At 38.1% G+C, this 19,636-nt stretch overlaps 1 protein-coding gene across 3 annotated transcripts in view; it reads right to left on the reverse strand.

Moving 5' to 3' along the window:
• GIPC2 (GIPC PDZ domain containing family member 2) overlaps window positions 1–19,636 on the reverse strand; it is a 93,038-nt gene that overhangs the window by 53,394 nt on the left and 20,008 nt on the right. For 2 of the 3 annotated variants that reach the window (XM_063817034.1, XM_016921252.4), the window contains exon 2: window positions 4,057–4,242. The exons of the other annotated variant lie outside the window; for it this stretch is intronic. In XM_063817034.1, coding sequence (XP_063673104.1) covers window positions 4,057–4,242 — 186 coding nt within the window. The remainder of the gene's footprint in view (window positions 1–4,056; window positions 4,243–19,636) is intronic. 3 annotated transcript variants of the gene reach the window in all.

Here is a 19,636-nt window from a genome sequence, read left to right on the forward strand (position 1 = left end):
AATCAGGCAGAAAAAAGCAATAAAGGGCATCCAAATAGGGAAAGAGGAAGTCAAACTATCTCTGTTTGCAGATGACATGATTCTATATCTGGAAAACCCAATAGTCTTGACCCAAAAGCTCCTTCAGCTGATAAACAACTTCAGCAAAGTTTCAAGATACAAAATCAATGTACAAAAATCCCTAACTAACATTCCTATACACCAACAGCCAAACCAAGCACCAAATCAGAAAGACAATCTCATTCACAATTGTCACAAAAAGAATAAAATACCTAGGAATACAGCTAACCAGGAAGGTGAAAGATCTCTACAATGAGTAAATATTTTAATGACTTTGAAAGTAAAAATTTTGATGGGGAAGCCAAGAAATAACCCTGTGGGACAGGATGACAATTAGAAGCATCGTTACGAGTTCGTAATTTTTTTTTTTTTTTTTTTTTTTGAGACAGAGTCTCCCTCTGTCGCCCAGGCTGGAGTGCAGTGACATGATCTCGGCTCATTGCAACCTCCACCTCCCAGGCTCAAGTGATTCTCCTGTCTTGGCCTCCCAAGTAGCTGGAATTACAGGTGTGCACCACACCCAGCTAATTTTTGCATTTTTAGTAGAGATGGAGTTTCACCATGTTGGCCAGGTTGGTCTCGAACTCCTGGCCTCAAGTTATCCACCTACCTCAGCCTCCCAAAGTGCTGGGATAACAGGTGTGAGCCACCATGCCTGGCCCAATTCATAACTTCTAATAAACATGTTCTCTAATTCTACCACTGAAAGGATCTAGAAATAATGCACTCCAATAGCAATGTATGAGCACAGCTAACACCAGAACTTGACTTCAATGTATGAGCACAGCTAACACCAGAACTTGACTATCAATCTTGACTTCAGTGTATGAGCACAGCTAACACCAGAACTTGACTTCAGTGTATGAGCACAGCTAACACCAGAACTTGACTATCAATCTCTAGTAAAAATCAGAGCTTCTGAGAGAAATAGTTGATTCTAGGTCAGAGGAAAAGGAGATACAAGATGGGTCTAGAATATCTTGTTGTGTTCTAGAAAGTAAGAACTTACTCAATAAAATGATAGGAGCCATGTCAAAAGGACATGGGGGCCCACTTACAGGAGTTCCTGCAGGCCAAGTCTCAGGAAATTTGAGCATCAATATAATTCATAGTAACAGACTATAAACCATTCAGTAAAACACGAAGTCATGTACCCATGTTGACAATAAATAAGGGCAGCTTTTTCCCTACCATAAAATGCTTTCAGAGAAACATATAAGGAGTGATGGAATTAGAAAAATCATCATTTTTTCAACCATTATAGGAAAAATTAATTCAGGTAAGACTCATCAACAGATACTAAATTTGTGCCATGCAAGTAAGAAAACAGGGTATTTTCATGATATCAAAGCATCTCTCCACAATTACGTATCACAAAGGGAAATAATTTTGTAGTGAAAAAGACTAGTGGACACTACCTCAGACAAGTGACAAAAATTAATCTCACAAACAATGAGACAAACCAGTTTCATGTACCTTCTGATGTGGTGCACTGAGAAGGACACAGCATCACTTATGTAATTTTCCTACCAAAAATGCACAATCTATTTATCAACATGAGGAAACATCAGAAAAACCCACATTCAAGGACATCCTATAAAAGGCTGAGGAACTATTCTAGATTAAGGAAGACTAAAAAGACATGACAACTATTCTAGATTATAAAGAAGACTAAAAAGACATAAATGAAATACAGGATCCTAAATTGGACCTGTATGAGGGGAAAATAATGAACACAATTAGGACAGCTGATAAGACTACAATGTGAACTATAGATTAGTTTAAAAGTATTATATCAATATTAGACTATGAATTTCATAATTGTACTGTAGTTATATGTAAGAGAATATCCTTGTTCTTAGTAATTACACTCTGAAGTACTAAGGGGTAAAGAGTATATATATATATATATATATGTGTGTATGAGACAGAACAAAAAACTCAAACATGGCAAATGGTAAAAATTGGAGATTTGGATAAATGATTTATAGGAGTTCTTTGTATTATTATTGCAATCTTTATGTAAGTTTGAAATTATCCTCTCCCAATTTTTAAAAAATTTCATCAACCATGTATACAGTATAATGTGCATCTCTCTTCTAAGTTGAACTATATGTTGGCAGTTTAGATTACGCCTTGCTTTCTCCTTTGCTAACATGCCCTATATCTCCACAGGGCTAGTGACTAGTACTCTGAGGCAGGCACATGTTTGACAAAGCATTTTTTAAAAAATAGAAAGACAAGCTCTGAATGTCAGAGTCTAAGATTTTTAAAATCCACATGTTTGTGAAACTTCCAAGCCCTTCTCTGCTGCCTGTGCCTCATGTCCTGAGCTTCCCTTGGATAATCCCATATGACTTTCCCAGTCACAGATTTTCCATTTGGTCACTCACTCAACCTTCAGCACAGTCATATCTTTTGCAGAGCTAAAAATAGCCATTCTATCAAGTGGGTAGCGAAAGTCCCATTTACAGTTAAGAAGATAACTTCCCTAAGATTATTTAATGGTGACAATGCATCAGCAAATCAAGATTTGGACAAAATAAAGGCACAAAATATTCCCTGTTGCATGAAATCTATCATTAATTCTTAATCGAGTGAATAGAAGTGCCAGCTCTGAAGTCAGACCTCATAGATCCAAATCCTGAATGTGTCCAGCTGTATAACTTTGGGCAAGCTACTTAACCTTCCTGAGCCTGTTTCCACATCTGTAAAATAGGGTTGGAAATAGTACCTATCCATGGATCTCATAGGCATCTTTTTGAGCAAAAGAAGCCGAAAATAGTGGAGTATATAATATATGATTATATGAAGTTCATGGCAATAGATGCCAGAATAATGGCTACTTTGCGGGAAAAGATTATTGACTGGGAAGGGGCACAAATGAGCCTTCTGAGTGGCAGAAATGCAATTTATCCTGATCTGGGTGATGGTTAAACAGGGATAAGTATGTAAACATTCATTAAGCTGTACATTAAAAATGTCTTATACTGCAACAAAAAAATAAATACAAAGAAAAAACATAATACCAACCAAATAGAATTGTGAGAATTAAGTGAGAAATTGTATGCAAAGTGCCTAGTACATGCATTCAATATAAGTCTGTTACTATTATAACTATTACAATAATAGAGTTGTTATTTTTAAGAGATGAGACTACCTTTCTCCTCAGTTCTTAATTTCACACCATTTCAAACTTTTATCTTGCCTTTGAAGCTCTATATCGCTCTCTTTGTATTTGAATAAAGGAATTACAGTTGGCCCTGGGTATCCATGGGGGATTGGTTCCAGGACACGCCATCAATACTAAAATTCCACTGATGTTCAAGTCCCTGGTATAAAATGGTGTAGTATTTGCATATAACCTATCCACATCCTTCTATATACTTTAAATCATCTCTAGATTATAATACCTAACACAATGGCAATGCTACGTAAGCAGTTGTACTGTATTGTTTAGGAAATAATGACAAGTAAAAAGGCCATACATGTTCAATACAGATGCCATTTTTTCAACTATCTTTAATCTGTGGTTGGTTGAATCCACTAATACAGAACCTACAGATACAGAGATCCAACTTTATATACTTCCTAAAATTTTGAAGGGCATTTTTAAAGAAGTAAATAAGGCAGTCAAAACTATGAACAGTTGGAAATAACACTAATTCAATAGAAATAAGCCAGAAATTCATCAGATGTTAAAACCTACAGACATGGAAAAGCTTATATGGATAATGAGTAGGCACCAGGGTTAGACTTTCCTTTCAGTTAGTTCTAAATTCTAGGGGAAGTTTAAACTAAAGGGAAGAAATTAAGAAAATAGTAAACACAAACTGATATCTGAACATTTTTAAAATGAAAGTGAAACATTACCAATTCATGCATCCTTGCTGAGCAGGCTCTCACTCTGAAGATCATTTCTAACTTTCTTTGGCCTGGTAGATTTTCTTAAATGTTATCCTCAATTAGGTTACACTGTTATTTTTTAAAACTTACCTTTATAAAAGCATAGCCAACACCATTATCTGTAATGGTGAGACCAAGTGAATCCTCAGATTTATACACATTCACTTCTTTTTTGATTCCTTTCACATGGGCAAATATGAAATCTTCTAGTCCTAGTTGTCCTCCTAAGAGTCTTTCCATGTCAATTTTAGGTGTGTTTAAAGTGCAATATAAGATCTGCAAAGAAAAATAAAATGTCAGGTCCATTTCCACTTGGAATACATCTGACCGTTAATTTATTTATAAACATTTATTGACTGAAATATTCCTCAATTTATGATGTAAAGAGTTACATCATAAAATGTGTTTTTATGTTGGCTAGAGAGATTCTGGGACACATTTTCAGACAGTAGCATTAGGTAACATGTATTGAGGGTTTCCTGTAGGCCAGGCTTCATGCTAGACAATTCACATCCCATTATCTCACTTCATCTTTACAGTAACTTTATAAAGGACATTGGTATCACCATATTACAAATGAGGAAACTGAAGCCTGGTAAAAATAAGTAATTTGCCTAAGGTCACACAGCCAGTACTTGTCAGAGCCAAGGATTTGAGTTCAGGTCTCACCAATTTTAAAGTGGTTTATGCCAAGGGACCTGACATTTTATAATGCTGAAATCAAAGGTTATAGTCCCAAAGGTCTGCATCATGCATACACTACAATTAAAATATAGGCAAGCCTATATTTGAAAGCTGGTAAATACATTTTTAAATATAGACAATTTTATTTATCTTGCATTATAGTGCCTGAAAAAAGCAATTTATTTAGTGAATGAGGTGTTAAAATCAGTATGTTTTAGAACTAAAATGGACTTTAAAGACTATAACCCAATTTAAAAAAGGGGGAGGGGGGCCATGGAATTGGGGTCTGGAGATTTTAAAACAACTTGTACCAATTCATGTGACAGTAAAAAGAGAGCAAAAAAGAAACCAAATGGTGAAAAGTTGTGTGGAGATTTCAAAGGGGCTTTTTATGTTTACCAAGTCTTTATTTGACCTCATTTTCCTTCAAAAATATGACTCATTTGACTAAAATGTGCAGTGCTACTCAAGTTTGTCAACCATAATCTGGGTAACTTGTGGGGCCCAAATTATAGAAGAGAAGTAGGGTTGAAAAGGTATCATCGGTTAAGAAGCTAAGTTCAACAAACATGTATTGAGTAGCTTCTATTTAATAAGCCAAAAAGGGCATTTTAATATGGCTGTTTCATGCCAAAATCACTAAATGAAATTTATCATATAATGTCCACCACAGGCATTGCAAGCCTCTTCCTCCATCCCGGATCCTTACCTCAGGCCTCACTCTCAACCCTCTCCCAGTATCCTGGAGTTTCACACCAGTCCTAATTCCTAACAGAACCTTGATTGAGCCTTAACACATCCATAACCTGCATCCCACTCAGAAATAGGGTGCATTTACTACTTACTGAATGGCTTTTTAGGCCATGTCAAAATGTGTCTGAATCAGAATAGCTTCATAAAATAAAGCTGTCCCTGCTATACAATCAAAGGTCAAGAGTGTTCAGCCAAGCTCAGAGCAAATCCCAGAGGTATGTTAAAGGAGCTAGTGATGAGGACAGAAAAAAAGGCCACTGGCTACAAAACAGTGAATGCCTACAGGAAACAACTATGGCCCCCCAACTTGTCCTCTTTTCATCCCAGTCTTTGTTGAGCCTTCAATTTAACCCTTTATGTTCCCGGCAAGGGCAAAACACATTCAGCTTTGTAGATAATAAGTTTTTGCACATATTCTCTAGTGTAAAAATGATATTGTTCTCAGGGGGAAAAAAATCGGTTAAGTCAAGAATGGTGCATATTTCTGATCCTAACTGTAAAATCAATGGCATATTAGTTTGCTGACAAAAATCACTGTGAATGGGTTGAGGGAGAAGGGAGTATGTGTAGAAAACAGCTTTTCTGACTCTCCTTCACAAAATGATGAGAAGTAAGTAGAAGAAACAACATTTTTCTCCTCCTTGGTTTTTTTTTTTTTTTTTTTTTTTTCCGGTGAATCTGTCCATGGTATTCACAGTGGGTCCCAAACACCAATATAAAAGCAATTTACTCATTAGCTAGGAAAAAAAAAAATTAAAATACCATGATGGTATAACAGGATAGAGAAAAACAAAAAGGAAAAAAAGGAAATCTCACACAAACTGAACTTCTAATGACCAAGCCTCTTCCTTTGCTTCCTTTCTTTCAACTTTTCGCATGCTTCACTACAGAGCAAACATTAGATTTCCTGCAGGTAGAAGAACCCTTTTCCATCGTGCTTCCTCCCGTGCAGAATAACATTCCATTCTAGACAGCCAAAAGTTGGCAAGCAGGGCATTAGTTTTTCTGTAAGGAATGGAGCCAGCTATATCTTTCAGTGAATGGAACTTCATGGGAAGCTGTGTTGAAAACCTGTAGGAATGTGATAGCCACTGCAAGGTGGAATAAGAGCAGCAGGTAACTAAAGCTCCATGACTTCAGATCAGTTCTTCACGGGAGAATAAGAAGCTATCACAGTATCAATGCACAACTGTCAGCAAATATACCTCTAAGTATATGATAAAGGTCTAGAAATTCAAGCATCCTCAAAGATTTTATATTTTGAACTGCAAAATAAGAAAGTGATACACTAGTTTCTAAAGAATGCAAAGTTCCTGCTCATTCACTCATCAAAAGATAATGAACATTTAAGTCAGAAGGAACCTTAAGAAGCTACTGTGAGCTTTCATACCCTCACTCATACTCATATGAAAACAATAAAACTAACAGTGAAGTGGCCATATTATCAATGCTCCTCTAAGAAATATTTGCTTCCAGAATCTAAGTACGCTACACAACAGGCAGTGAAAGGCAGCATTTAACTTTTTTTTAAAATATAACACTCTCTGACGGACAAACTAAACTAAATCAAAAAAGATTTGGAAAGTAAACTCGTAACAAGGTATCACACAACGTAAGGAAAATGACTGATTCAGTAGATATAATCTTAATGATGTTTTTCATTGTAAAATGAAATCCTTAACACCTTCTGGGGTAATCTGTATTTGTTGCTTTACTGCCATCATTGCCTATTTCCATAACTGATGGAGTACCCATGACTATTTCATTTTCTAGAGCATCACTGCCCAATAGAAATACAATGTAAGCTAAATAATTTTAAATTTTCTAATAGTCACAGTAACAAAAGTAAGAAGAAATAGCTGAATTAATTTAATTTAAAACTATATAACCCAGTATATCCAAAATATTGTCATTTCAGCCTATAATCAATGTAAAAATTATTAAGATGGTTTTCATTTTTTAAATTAAGTTTTTAAGATCCAGCATGTATTTACCCTTACGTCTTGTCTCAATTTGGAAGAACCAGCTACATTTAAAGTGCTCAGTATCCAAATTCGGCTAGTGGTTACAACATTGGGTAGTTCAGCTTTAGAATCTCATGTCTTTAGGCTGGGCGCAGTGACTCACACCTGTAATCCCAGGCTTTGGGATTACTTTGGGAGGCTGAGGCGGGCAGATCTCCTAAGGTCAGGAGTTCGAGACTAGCCTGGCCAACATGGTGAAAACCCATCTCTAAAAATAAAAAAAAAAATAGCCAGGCATGGTGGCAGGTGCCTGTAATCCCAGCTACTCAGGAGGCTGAGGCAGGAGAATCGCTTGAACCCAGGAGGCAGAGGTTACAGTGAGCCGAGATTGCACCACTGCACCTCAGCCTGGGTGACAGAGCGAGACTCTATCTCAAAAAAAAAAAAATTAAAATAAAACCTTTTAGTAGGTAGGGATTTTATCTTACTAGCCTTATTTGTCTTATTGCAGGGGTCCCCAACCCCTAGGCTGCAGACTGGTACCAGCCCTTGGCCTGTTAGGAACCAGGCCACACAGCAGGAGGTGAGTAGCAGGCAGGCAAGCATTACTGACTGAGTTCAGCCTTCTGTCAGATCAGCAGCGGCATTACACTCTCATAGGAGCATGAACCCTAATGTGAGCTGCACATGCAAGGGATCTAGATTGCCTGCACCTTATGATAATCTAATGCCTGATGATCTGAGGTGGAACAGTTTCATCCAGAGACCATCCCACTTGTTCCAATACATGGAAAAACTGTCTTCCATGAAACCAGTCCCTGGTGCCATAAAGATTGGGGACTGCATGCTTATCACTCTGCCTCATCTATATGGAAGACAGACTAATTGTAGGAGAAAGCTATTGCCCTTTGGGGCCAGAAGATGGAGGGCCTTGAATTGTTATTATTGTGCTAGACATCAACATCTTCGGTATCTATTCCCTTTCCCCCTAATTTTCCTTTGGAAACTTCTCTTCCCCATTTTAAGCCATATGGTAGCTTGGGTGGGAGTGACCACATCCTCAGGTTTAAATTGCTTATTGACTACCAATTTAGGCCAAGAAAATCCAAGAATGAACTTATTGGGGGTTTGGGGAAATAATCCTCTTCTCTTTTCCATAGAAGCTACCAAACGGTGGTTCTGTGTCCCTCACTTCTTCTAAATTATATGAGGTCTAAAATGACTGCAGTTATCACTGCAAACATTAGAAGAGTGGGCCTGGCAACAACGCTGACATGAGGAAAGCAGAGCCTCTGGCTCCAGTCTTACTTCGAGACAGTCAGGGGTGGGCACTGGAGATTGTCCACTCTTTTCCCCTCCTAACACAATTCCCAGATGTGTACAGATTGCAAGCACTTTGGAGGAAAATGACTCACATCCCCTATTCCAGGCATAAAAGTGAACTAGCCTAAGTGATGGTTTAGGTGTAAGCATGTGGCCCAATGCCAGCTTATAAGACATAGGAGGAAGATGTCCAGGAAGCTCTGGAAAATATTTTTTCACGCCTAATAAAGAAACACAGAAAGAGACAGTCCCTTTCTTCCTCTGTATTTTGCCTTATCTGTGTGTGGTCTAGGAATTTCTACCACCATCTTCCTGCCAGCTGAGAAAGACACCAATGCCAAGAATGGCAAAGCAAAAAGAAGAAATAAACCTAAGTCCTTGGTGACATTGGTGAGTTGCTCAGTTAACCATTTTGGAGCCCACTCTACCTCTTATTTATTTTGAGACAGGGTCTCACTCTGTCATCAAGGTTGGAACACAGTAGTGTGATCATGGTTTACTGCAGCCTCAACCCCCCAGGCTCAAGTGATCCTCCTGCCTCAGCCTCCCTAGTAGCTGGGACCACAGGCACATACTACCAAACACAGCTAATTTTTTTATTTTTCGTAGAGACATGGTCTCACCATGTTGCCCAGGCTAGTCTCAAACTTGTGGGCCTAAGCGATCCTCCTGCTTGGCCTCCAAAAGTGCTGGGATTACAGGCACAAGCCACCACACACAGCTCTCTTTTATGTAAAATAATAAGTTAAGTTATCTTGGTTTAGCCAGTTTGAGTAAGTAGTTTTCTGTTACTTGCAGCTGAAAACACACTGTCTGATACACAGTCCTATCCCAGAATGTTTAGTTACGTGAGTCAATAAATTTCACCAAGCCATCCTGGGTTGGATTTTCTGTTACTTTCAACTAAAAGGCTCCTAACTGATAGAATCATTATGCCTTGTATCTTTATAATTCTTCAGCGTTTAAAAGTTCTTTCTGCCTACCATCTCATTTTATCCTTTAAAAAATATCTAAAGTACATGGTGAATTGTGTTTCTTTTAATACGCTGAGGTATTATGGCATCCTAATTTCATATTCTATCACCCCTAACAAAAATTTCAGACAATCTCTCCTCCTTACTTCCAATATCAGTAAAATAAATAAATCGATAGACTGGAATAGTCTCATTCTTGTAATGTGTTAAATAGAAAGAAGAGAAAAAGAAACGTAAGAGATGAAAATAATGGATTAAGAGTTAAGAGTTCTGGATCTAGTTTCAATTATGTACCCTTCAGTCTCAGGGGGTTTAGTTGAGTCATTTGGCCTCCTTGATCCTCACGTAAATTGTGGCATTATTAAAGTTTGGTCTACATCAAATGGTCATTACAAAAATTCAGTAAGTGTATAAATATACTTTTTAAACTAAAAAGCTCTCAGGAGGCTGAAGTGGGAGGATCGCTTAAGGTCAGGAGTTCAAGACCAGCCTAGTCGCCTCAGCGAGACTACATCTCTTAAAATAAAATAAAAAAATAATTATCTGACACATGCCTGTAGTCTCAACTACTTAGGACTGAGGCAGGAATATTGCTTGAACCCAAGAGTTCAAGACTGCAGTGAGCTATGTGCTATGTGCTACTACACTCTAGCCTGGGTGACAAAGCAAGATCCTATCTCTAAAAAATAAGTAAATAAATAAAAAGGCTCAATTTAAAGGTTTTTATTATTATTACTGGAATACAGGGCTTCATGAACAATGATATTTATACTTATGCTTGAAAGCTTCTTAAAGTGCATGAACTTTCCTGAAGTATCAGATTTTGCTCCTTTTTAATATCATAACCAGGATAGATTGCATTTCTCCTCATAAAAAAACTATCCTTCAACTTTTGTTGTTGTTGAAGAATAACTTGCAGACAGTTTTCTTGCTGTGCATTTATATTAAATTGCTACTTTCCTCAGTATTTTCAAATTCTTACCACATGGTTATGATTATTCATCATTGAAACTCAATATGGCTAGGAAGATAAAAGTTTGAACTATCGCACAGAGCCATTAATATCAATTAATATTGCTTTTTCTCTGGTGGCACCATTATATACTCCACAATGTGCTTTGTGAATAGCATTAAATAAATTATTTGTCATTAGTGTTTCAAAAGATATTCTGGTCCACAAACAGGTTAACAAATCTCTCCCAAAACACATCAAATTCATGTTTAAAACGCCAGGAAGTCCACTTCCAACTTTCTTTTGTTGAATGCCTTCCTTAAACAGGAACTGAGCTGGCCAAAGATTCTACATGTTCCAAAGATCTCTGGAACAAATTATGGGCTTATGCAGCTAGAGTTACATTATTTGTATATGTGATTTTAAACATAAGCAGTATTATTATTTTTATATGACTACCCTCCTACATCTCAATCTACCCCCAAAATTTTGCTTACTTTTTTATACTGTATCTCAAATAAACATTATAGAAATATCAGCCAATGTCATTATAGAAAATAAAGAGAAAGTCTGGGTGCAATGGCTCACACCTGAAATCCCAGCACTTTGGGAGGCTGAGATGGGTGGATCATTTGAGGTCAGGAGTTCGAGACCAGCCTGGCCAACATGGTGAAACCCCGTCTCTACTAAAAATTAAAAAATTAGGCAGGTGTGGTGGCATGCACCTGTAGTCCCAGCTACTCAGGAGGCTGAAGCAGGAGAACTGCTTGAACCCAGGAGGTGGAGGTTGCAGTGAGCTGAGATCGGGCCACTGTACTCCAGCCTGGGCAACAGAGTGATACTCCGTCTCAAAAAAAAAAAAAGGCCGGGCATGGTGGCTCATGCCTGTGATCCTAACACTTTGGGAGGCCAAGGCAGGCAGATCACAAGGTCAGGAGATCGAGACCATCCTGGCTAATACAGTGAAACCCCATCTCTATTAAAAATGCAAAAAAAATTTAGCTGGGCGTGGTGGTGGGCGCCTGTAGTCCCAGCTACTCGGGAGGCTGAGACAGGAGAATGACATGAACCCGGGAGGCGGAGCTTGCAGTGAGCCAAGATCATGCCACTGCATTCCAGCCTGGGCGACAGAGCAAGGCTCTGTCTCAAAAATAATAATAATAATAAGAGAGAAAAGAAACCATACTTTCCTCAGGAGTTAGTACCACATATTTATACATAAGAAAACCACCTGGATTATGGTTCCTTTGTTAGTGACTAAGGTTTTATCTGGGTTGTTCCTATTATCTAAGTCTCAAAGACTTTTCTTCAAAGAGAAAAAATAATAATTATTTGACCTCCATCTAAATTACTGTCCTTAAAGTTATAGGAATTAAAAACAACCTGAAACTAAGAATAAAATAATTATGGGGGAGAAAAAAAAATAGTCATGTACCCTAAGTGCTTGAAAAGAAAGGATCAGCTCTACCTAAGCCACGGGGACAGAATCACATTGCTCAAAACTCTTCCAAAAAGCTCTGAGTGTCTTATGCTACATAATCGCCCCCAAAATATTTGGTAAATGTGTCATATCAAGGAACTTCTAGAACTCAAACTAGTCTTCAATTATATGCATAGACTGGGAAACTGCTCATCTCTCTTATTTGTACAGAGTTTGGATACTGGCTCCCACTTCCAGTGAAATGCTGTATCGTGAAAGTAAATGAGCTGGGGAGAGGAAGGTCAGCAAGGACTTTTTTCAAAATCAACATTAAGGTCCAAGAAACACTGATTAATGTACCAGCTACTTTCATATGTTACCTCAATTAATTATCAACAACAATTTTATGTGAGATGTATCATAATACCATTTTTTATAGATTAGAAAACAAAGGTTTAGAGGAGAAAATGGCTTGTGTAGGGTCACATATACAGTAATTGGTGCAGTTGGAACTCCAACCCTGGTTGTCCAACTCCAGGGTGTTTTCCCGGCAATGCCTCTCTGACAACTATTATCTGTGTGGGGACATCTAAGTTACTGGTCACTTCCTAATGCGTTAGCTGAACTAAATCCTTGTGAGTCAGGTCATGAAGACAAGTATCAATATGCCCTGTGCAGAAAAGAAAACCAGCTCAGACATGTTAAGTGATTTGTGTAGGGTCACACAGCTAGCGAATGACAAAGTCAGAACTAGAATTCGGGCTTTTTCTAACCCATGATACTGTAGCTGTGATGTAAATATAAACACAGCTTTGAATTTAAAACTTTTAGAAGACAGGCATGACGGCACACACCTATAGTCCCAGCCAAGGTAGGAGGATCACTTGCACTCAGGAGTTCGAGACAGCCTGGGCAACTCAGTGGGACCTCTTCTTTTCTTAAAGAAAAAAAAAAGAAGAAGAAGAAACAAAAGAAGAAGAAAGAAGAAGACGAAGAAAGAAGAAGAAGAAGGAGAAGGAAGGAGGAGGAGGAGAAAGAAGGAGAGGAAGAGGAAGAAGAGGAGGAGCAAAAAAAAACCTTCTAGAAGAGACTATACAGTTTTATACTCTATATGGAACCAAATATATTGTGTTCATTTAATAAACCCCTCACTTTCTAAAAGGAGTAAGACAGTTTGCATAATATAACTATTTATAATTAGACTTTAAAAGCCAAACATAAATATCAAAATAGCAATAACATTATTTAATTTAAATTATTATAAATGATTTTAAAATTTATTCCCACTAGTTTTAAAAATGACTAGTTACATTTGTTTCTTTGTATTATAAACACAGTAATTTAAAATCTCAGCCTATTATTTTCCCAGTATAATGCATGTACTAAATTTCTAGGATTAGTTTTAAAATATGCATCATTTTATATATACAGTGCCTTTGACTTCATCTTGTCAATAGCTACAGTCATCTAGAAACAAGTTTCACAGGCTGGAAAAGATATAAAATTGGCGACAAGACAGATATTTAGAAACATGATACCGTATGCTCTATTTAGACCTTCATGAGTATATTGTATAAAGCTCTGTCCTGAACTGTGTAGAACTTTCTATAAATGATTCACTTCTAAATTAGCTGCCCTGGGTCAGCAGTGGCAAGCCTTAAATAAAAGGTGAATCATCACTCTTTGTGCTCTTCTCCAGTAGAACTACTTTTTTCAGTATTACTAATGAGTAAAATAATATGACAAATAAGAATTCTATCCAAAAAAAGAAAAACAGTCAGATTCATATTTTGAATCTACCAAATGACTTCCCAGCATAACCAAAAGAACATTTTCTTTACTAATGAAATATAATAAAGGGAACTGTGTATCCAAGAAAATCAAAATCCCAAAGCAATCCTTGAGACATAAGAGAAGGATAAAGAATTGGAATAGGTGTAAGTCTTGCCTTTGTGGACATTACACAAATACTAAACCAACGAATAAAATAAATCAAATGCATATAGCCATATATACATATATCATCCTCTCCCACAATCTTTTTACACTCAGAGGAGATACCTGAGCTTATCCTAGTCTAATAATGCTGCAACATTGCATGCCAATTTGAAAGACATCATAAATCACTGCTATTTCCCCCGTCAGGTGCTGTTAAATTTTCCATGCTTTCTGAACCACTTATCTTCTTAAAAGCCTCCTCTTGTTTAACATTAAAGATGGAAGAGATTCTAAACAGGCAAAGAGAGACTATAACAGGGGACATTTTATATGCTCGAATAGGATGGTTTATAAAACATCATAATTATACATTATAATTATTAGTAAAGAGATTTGTGGATTAAACGTTCCAAATTACCAAACAAATATACAAATATAACTTGTAAAAGATTGCCATTAGACCTCAAAAGGATCTTTAAACAAAACTTTAAAATTTGTTTGGCAGAAGTTCATAGAGCACTGTGTTCATTTTGGCCCACGAGGCTGAATTCTAACCCCTACAATGAAATGTCTGAAGAGAGTGTGATATTTAAAAACCACCCAAATGAATCATGGAAAATTGGAAAGTAAGCATGGTGAGCCATTCAGGTGTCAGAGGGAGTGATGGGGGAAGACAGTCTATTCCTTACTACACCCTACAACAGGAATTCTGACAGAAAGAGATGAGCACTCTATGGGGAAAATATGGGCCACCTGAGAAAATATCAAACATCTTGAGAGAGAAAGATGTTTCTTCTAAACTAAAACACCTAAAAGTCATCATAAAAATGTACTACAGGGGTCAGGTGCGGTGGCTCATGCCTGTAATCCCAGCATTTTGGGAGGCTGAGGCAGGCAGATGACCTGAGGTCAGGAGTTCAAGACCAGCCTGGCCAACGTGGTGAAAGCCCGTGTCTACTAAAAATACAAAAATTAGCCAGGTGTGGTGGCAGGTGCCTGTAATCCCAGCTACTCAGGAGGCTGACGTATGAGAATCACTTGAACCTGGGAGGCAGAGGTTGCAGTGAGCCAAGATTGTACCACTGCACTCCAGCCTGGGAGATAGAGACTCTGTCTCAAAAAAGAAAAAAAAAAAGTACTACAGGGTTCCCTAGATGAGGGAGCCAAATGATCTGGGAGAAAAGGGTGAAGGCAAATTCACTGACCACCTCACACACTTATATTTTTCATCAGGAAGTTTGAGAGCATAAGAAAATTCACCTATGGGTGGGCCTGACAGGACTGAATCCACAAGTGAGGTTAGCCCTCAATCTGGAGTGTATGTGAGGATTCTTCTAGGTTCAGACTTTTCAATTTTGAACCATCTCCTGCCCCAGGGATAGAATAAGCCCAGGAAACTGAGAATGGGAAAGGGTGAAGAGCAGCCAAGAACAGAATTCTGTCACAGACTTGGAGATACCCAGGCACTGCCCTGGCTGACTGACCTTTGCTCGGAGTTGTTGATTATCAGCAACCTGTTCCCTACTCTTACCAAGCAGTTTCTTCCAACTCTCTGCTTGCCAACATTACCGCCATTCCTGCCTGCAAGACTCCCGGTGCTAGGGGAGGCAGAGCACTTAGAAAAGAGAGGGAGAAGACCAAGCAGGGGCAGGAGCTGAAGAAGCTGACAGGCTACCACGGGACTCCATCCTCAACTCCCAGGAATGTGTCACCAAGCCAGAGCCAGGACGAGGAGTACCAGTCTCCTGGCTCCAGTCTGGGTGCTGACACTGAGCCCTTGCTACCTGCTTCTATTTTTATGAGCACACATACTCCCTCTCCCTAGCCTTCCAAAAAATGCCTATAATGCAAAACCTTCCTTATTCCCCAGGAAAATGGCTTATATATTGTTGGCAATTAATAATTATATGATAAACTTTCTCACATCATATTTTTCTTCTCTCTCCTTTTCTAGCAAGCAGTTTGGTTATAACTGGGATAACTCTAGGTCCCAGTTTATCCCTGTTGTTCCAGAGTAATTATAAATACTATCTCTTTCACTCTCTGAAGCATCTGGGTTGGTTTGAAATATCAATTTTACACTAACCTGTTTATATTAAGCTGATCAAATAAGAATGCTCCCACTTCAAGATGCTGAGACTAAGACAGCATGGGATAAAAGGAAAGTCATGTGATTTGGATGTTGAGGAAAGGCAGTAGTAGAGTTCTTCTATCCCTTGGTATTGAAGTAATCTTCCCCACATGCCCCAATCCTGGGCTTCTTGGGAGAAAATACAAGTCCCCACAACTTGAGCATAATGACCAAGATTCTAGGAGACTTAAAGAGTATGGGGAGAGTTGGATATTAACTCTAAATGTTCAGTGGGGGAAAGAAGTAGAATAACAGAATTATATGCTGAAACAAATTCTGTCACAGGTACTCTCTATGCCTAGAAATACGACATGAAGAACTACATGTACTACTAAAAGGTTTTTTTTTTTTGGCTTAGAAGAATAAGCATTGACAAATGCAATACAAAACAATTCTGAATAAATTGTATTATTGCCCAAGTTTAACTGAAATGTTCAACTTAGTTGACTGAAATTGCTTATTAGGTTTATACTAAATTTGATTGAAAGAGCCCTCATCAGAAGAGTCCAGGCTAGTTACTATAAAAGAATCCATGCAGGTAGTTTAGACTAAGGACCATCCATAGAGAGTCCGGGTTAGTTACTATAACAGAATCCAAACAGGTAGTTTAGACTGAGGACCATCTACAGAGATAGACATTAAATTTGTTCTTATTTTCTGGATGTAGGCAAAGGGTGGGAGAATGAAAACTGTACCTGGTCTAGAATAGAAAAATTATAAGAAAAATTTGAGGCAAGGTGCAGTGGCTCACGCCTATAATCCCAGCACTTTGGGAGGCTAAGGCAGATGGATCACAAGGTCAGGAGATCAAGACCACCATCGCCAACATGGTGAAACCCTGTCTCTACTAATAATACAAAAATTAGCCGGGCATGGTGGTGGGCACCTGTAATCCCAGCTAGTCGCAGGGGCTGAGGTGGGAGAATCGCTTGAACTAGGGAGGCGGAGGTTGCATTGAGCTGAGACCACGACACTACACTTCAGCCTGGGTAACAGAGCAAGATTCCGTCTCAAAAAAAAGAAAGAAAAGAAAAATTTGCAAAAATAAGTGTCATCCAGCATCTTTTTTGAGGAAAAGAGGAGTAACATTTATTGAACCATTGTACCATTGTTCTGGACACCTAACATGCTATTTCATTTAATTCTCACAACAGTCCTATAAGGTAATTCATTGTACATTTTATTAGTGAGAAAATGGCTAGAAGGTGTCATCTACAGGAATCAAACCCAGGACAGGCCACCCTACCCTGAAACCCTCCTCCCCATCTGATCTCAAACCCTATGCTTCCCTATCATTCCACCCTAACTTTTGCACCTGCTATAGGACTCTATAAACCTGTCAAATAGCCACAGCAACAGGTGACACTTCAAGATATTACAAAAGATTGAGACATCATAAATTTTTCTAAAATCGCTACTCAATTTTACATGATTTTTTTCATTTAAAGTTCGGGGTACATGTGCAGGTTGTACAGATAAACTTGTGTCATGGGAGTTTGTTGTACAGATTATTTCATCACCCAGGTATTAAGCCTAGTACCCATTAGTTATTCTCCCTGATCTTCTCCCTCCTCCCATCCTCCACCCTCCACTAGGCCCCAGTGTCTGTTGCTTCTTTCTATGTGTCCATGCATTCTCACCATTTCAATTCCACTTATAAGTGCTAATACGCAGTATGTGGTTTTCTGTTTCTGCATTAGTTTGCTAAGGATAATAACCTCCAGCTCCATCCACATTCCTGCAAAGGGCATGATTTTGTTCTTTTTATGGCTGCATAGCATTCCATGGTGTATATGGACCACATTTTCTTTTCCAGTCTACTACTGATAGGCATTTAGGTTGAATCCATGTCTTTGCTATTGTGAATAGTGCTGCAATGAACATACATGTGCATGGGTCTCTACAGTAAAATGATCTATATTCCTTTGGGTATATATCCAGTAATGGGATTGCTGGGTCAAATGGTATGTCTATTTTTAGGTCTTTGAGGAATCACCACCCTGTCTTCCACAATGGTTGAACTAATTTACACTCCCACCAACAGTGTTTAAATGTTCCTTTTTCTCTGCAATCTTACCAGCATCTGTTATTTTTTGACTTTTTAATAATAACCATTCTGACTTGTATGAGATGGTATATCACTGTGGTTTTGACTTGCATTTTCTAATGATCAGTGATGTTAAGCTTTTTTTAATATGACTGTTGGTCACATGTATGTCTGCTTTTGAAAAGTGTCTGTTCATGTTCTTTGCCCACTTTTTAATGGAGTTGGGTTTTTTTTCTTGTAACTTTCCTTATAGATGCTGTATATTAGACCTTTTTCAGATGCCTAGTTTGCAAATATTTTCTCCAATTCTCTAGGTTGTCTGTTTACTCTGCTGATAGTTTTCTTTGCTGTGCAGAAGCTTTTTAGCTTAATTAGATCCCATTTGTCAATTTTTGCTTTTTCTTGCAATTGCTTTTGATGTCTTCATCATGAAATCTTTGCCCATTCCTACGTCCAGAATGGTACTGCCTAGGTTGTCTTCCAGGGCTTTTATAATTTTGGATTTTGTTAAAGTCTTTAATCCATCTTGATTTAATTTTTGTATATGGTGTAAGGAAAAGGTCCAGCTTTAATCTTCTGCATATGGCTAGCCAGTCATCCCAGCACCATTTATTGAATAGGGAATCCTTTCCCTATTGCTTTTGTCAGGTATGTCAAGGACCAAATAATTGTAGGCATGCAGCCTTACTTCTGGGTTCTCTTTTTTGTTCCATTGGTCTATATATCTATTGTTGTACCAGTACCAAGTTATTTTGGTTACTATAGCCCTATAGTATATTTTGAACTCAGATAACATGATGTCTCCAACTTTGTTCTTTTCGCTTAGAATTGCCTTGGCTATTCAGGCTCTTTTGTGTTTCCATATGAATTTTAAAAGTTTTTTTTTTTTTAATTCTGTGAAGAATGTCCTTGGTAGTTTAATAGGGATAGCACTGAATCTATAAAATGCTTTGGGCAATATGGCCATTTTAATGATATTGACTCTTCCTATTTCCATTTGTTAGTGATATCTCTGATTTCTTTGGGCAGTGTTCCATAGTTCTCCTTGTAGAGATCTTTCACCTCCCTGGTTAGCCGTATTCCTGGGTATTTTTTTTTTCATGTGGTAATTGTGAATGAAATTGCATTCCTGATTTGGTTCTCAGCTTGACCATTGTCAGTGCATAGGAAGAATATCACAAATTTAACAAGCCAAACACATGTTCTACTCTTTTAATTACAGTCCTGTAAGACTAACCCTCGGCAACATAGTGAGATCCTACCTCTACAAAAAATTTTTTAAATTAGCTGGGTGTGGTGGCTTTTGTCTATAGTCCTAGCTACTCAGGGGCTGAGGCGAGAGGATCACATGAGTTTAGGAGTTCAAAGTTTCAGTGAGGGCCGGGCACAGTGGCTCACACCTATAATCCCAGCACTTTGGGAGGCCAAGGCAGGCAGATTACTTGAGGTCAGGAGTTTGAGACCAGCCTGGCCAACATAGTAAA

This window comes from Pan troglodytes, chromosome 1, assembly GCF_028858775.2.
Source record: "Pan troglodytes isolate AG18354 chromosome 1, NHGRI_mPanTro3-v2.0_pri, whole genome shotgun sequence".
Classification (NCBI taxonomy): domain Eukaryota; kingdom Metazoa; phylum Chordata; class Mammalia; order Primates; family Hominidae; genus Pan; species Pan troglodytes.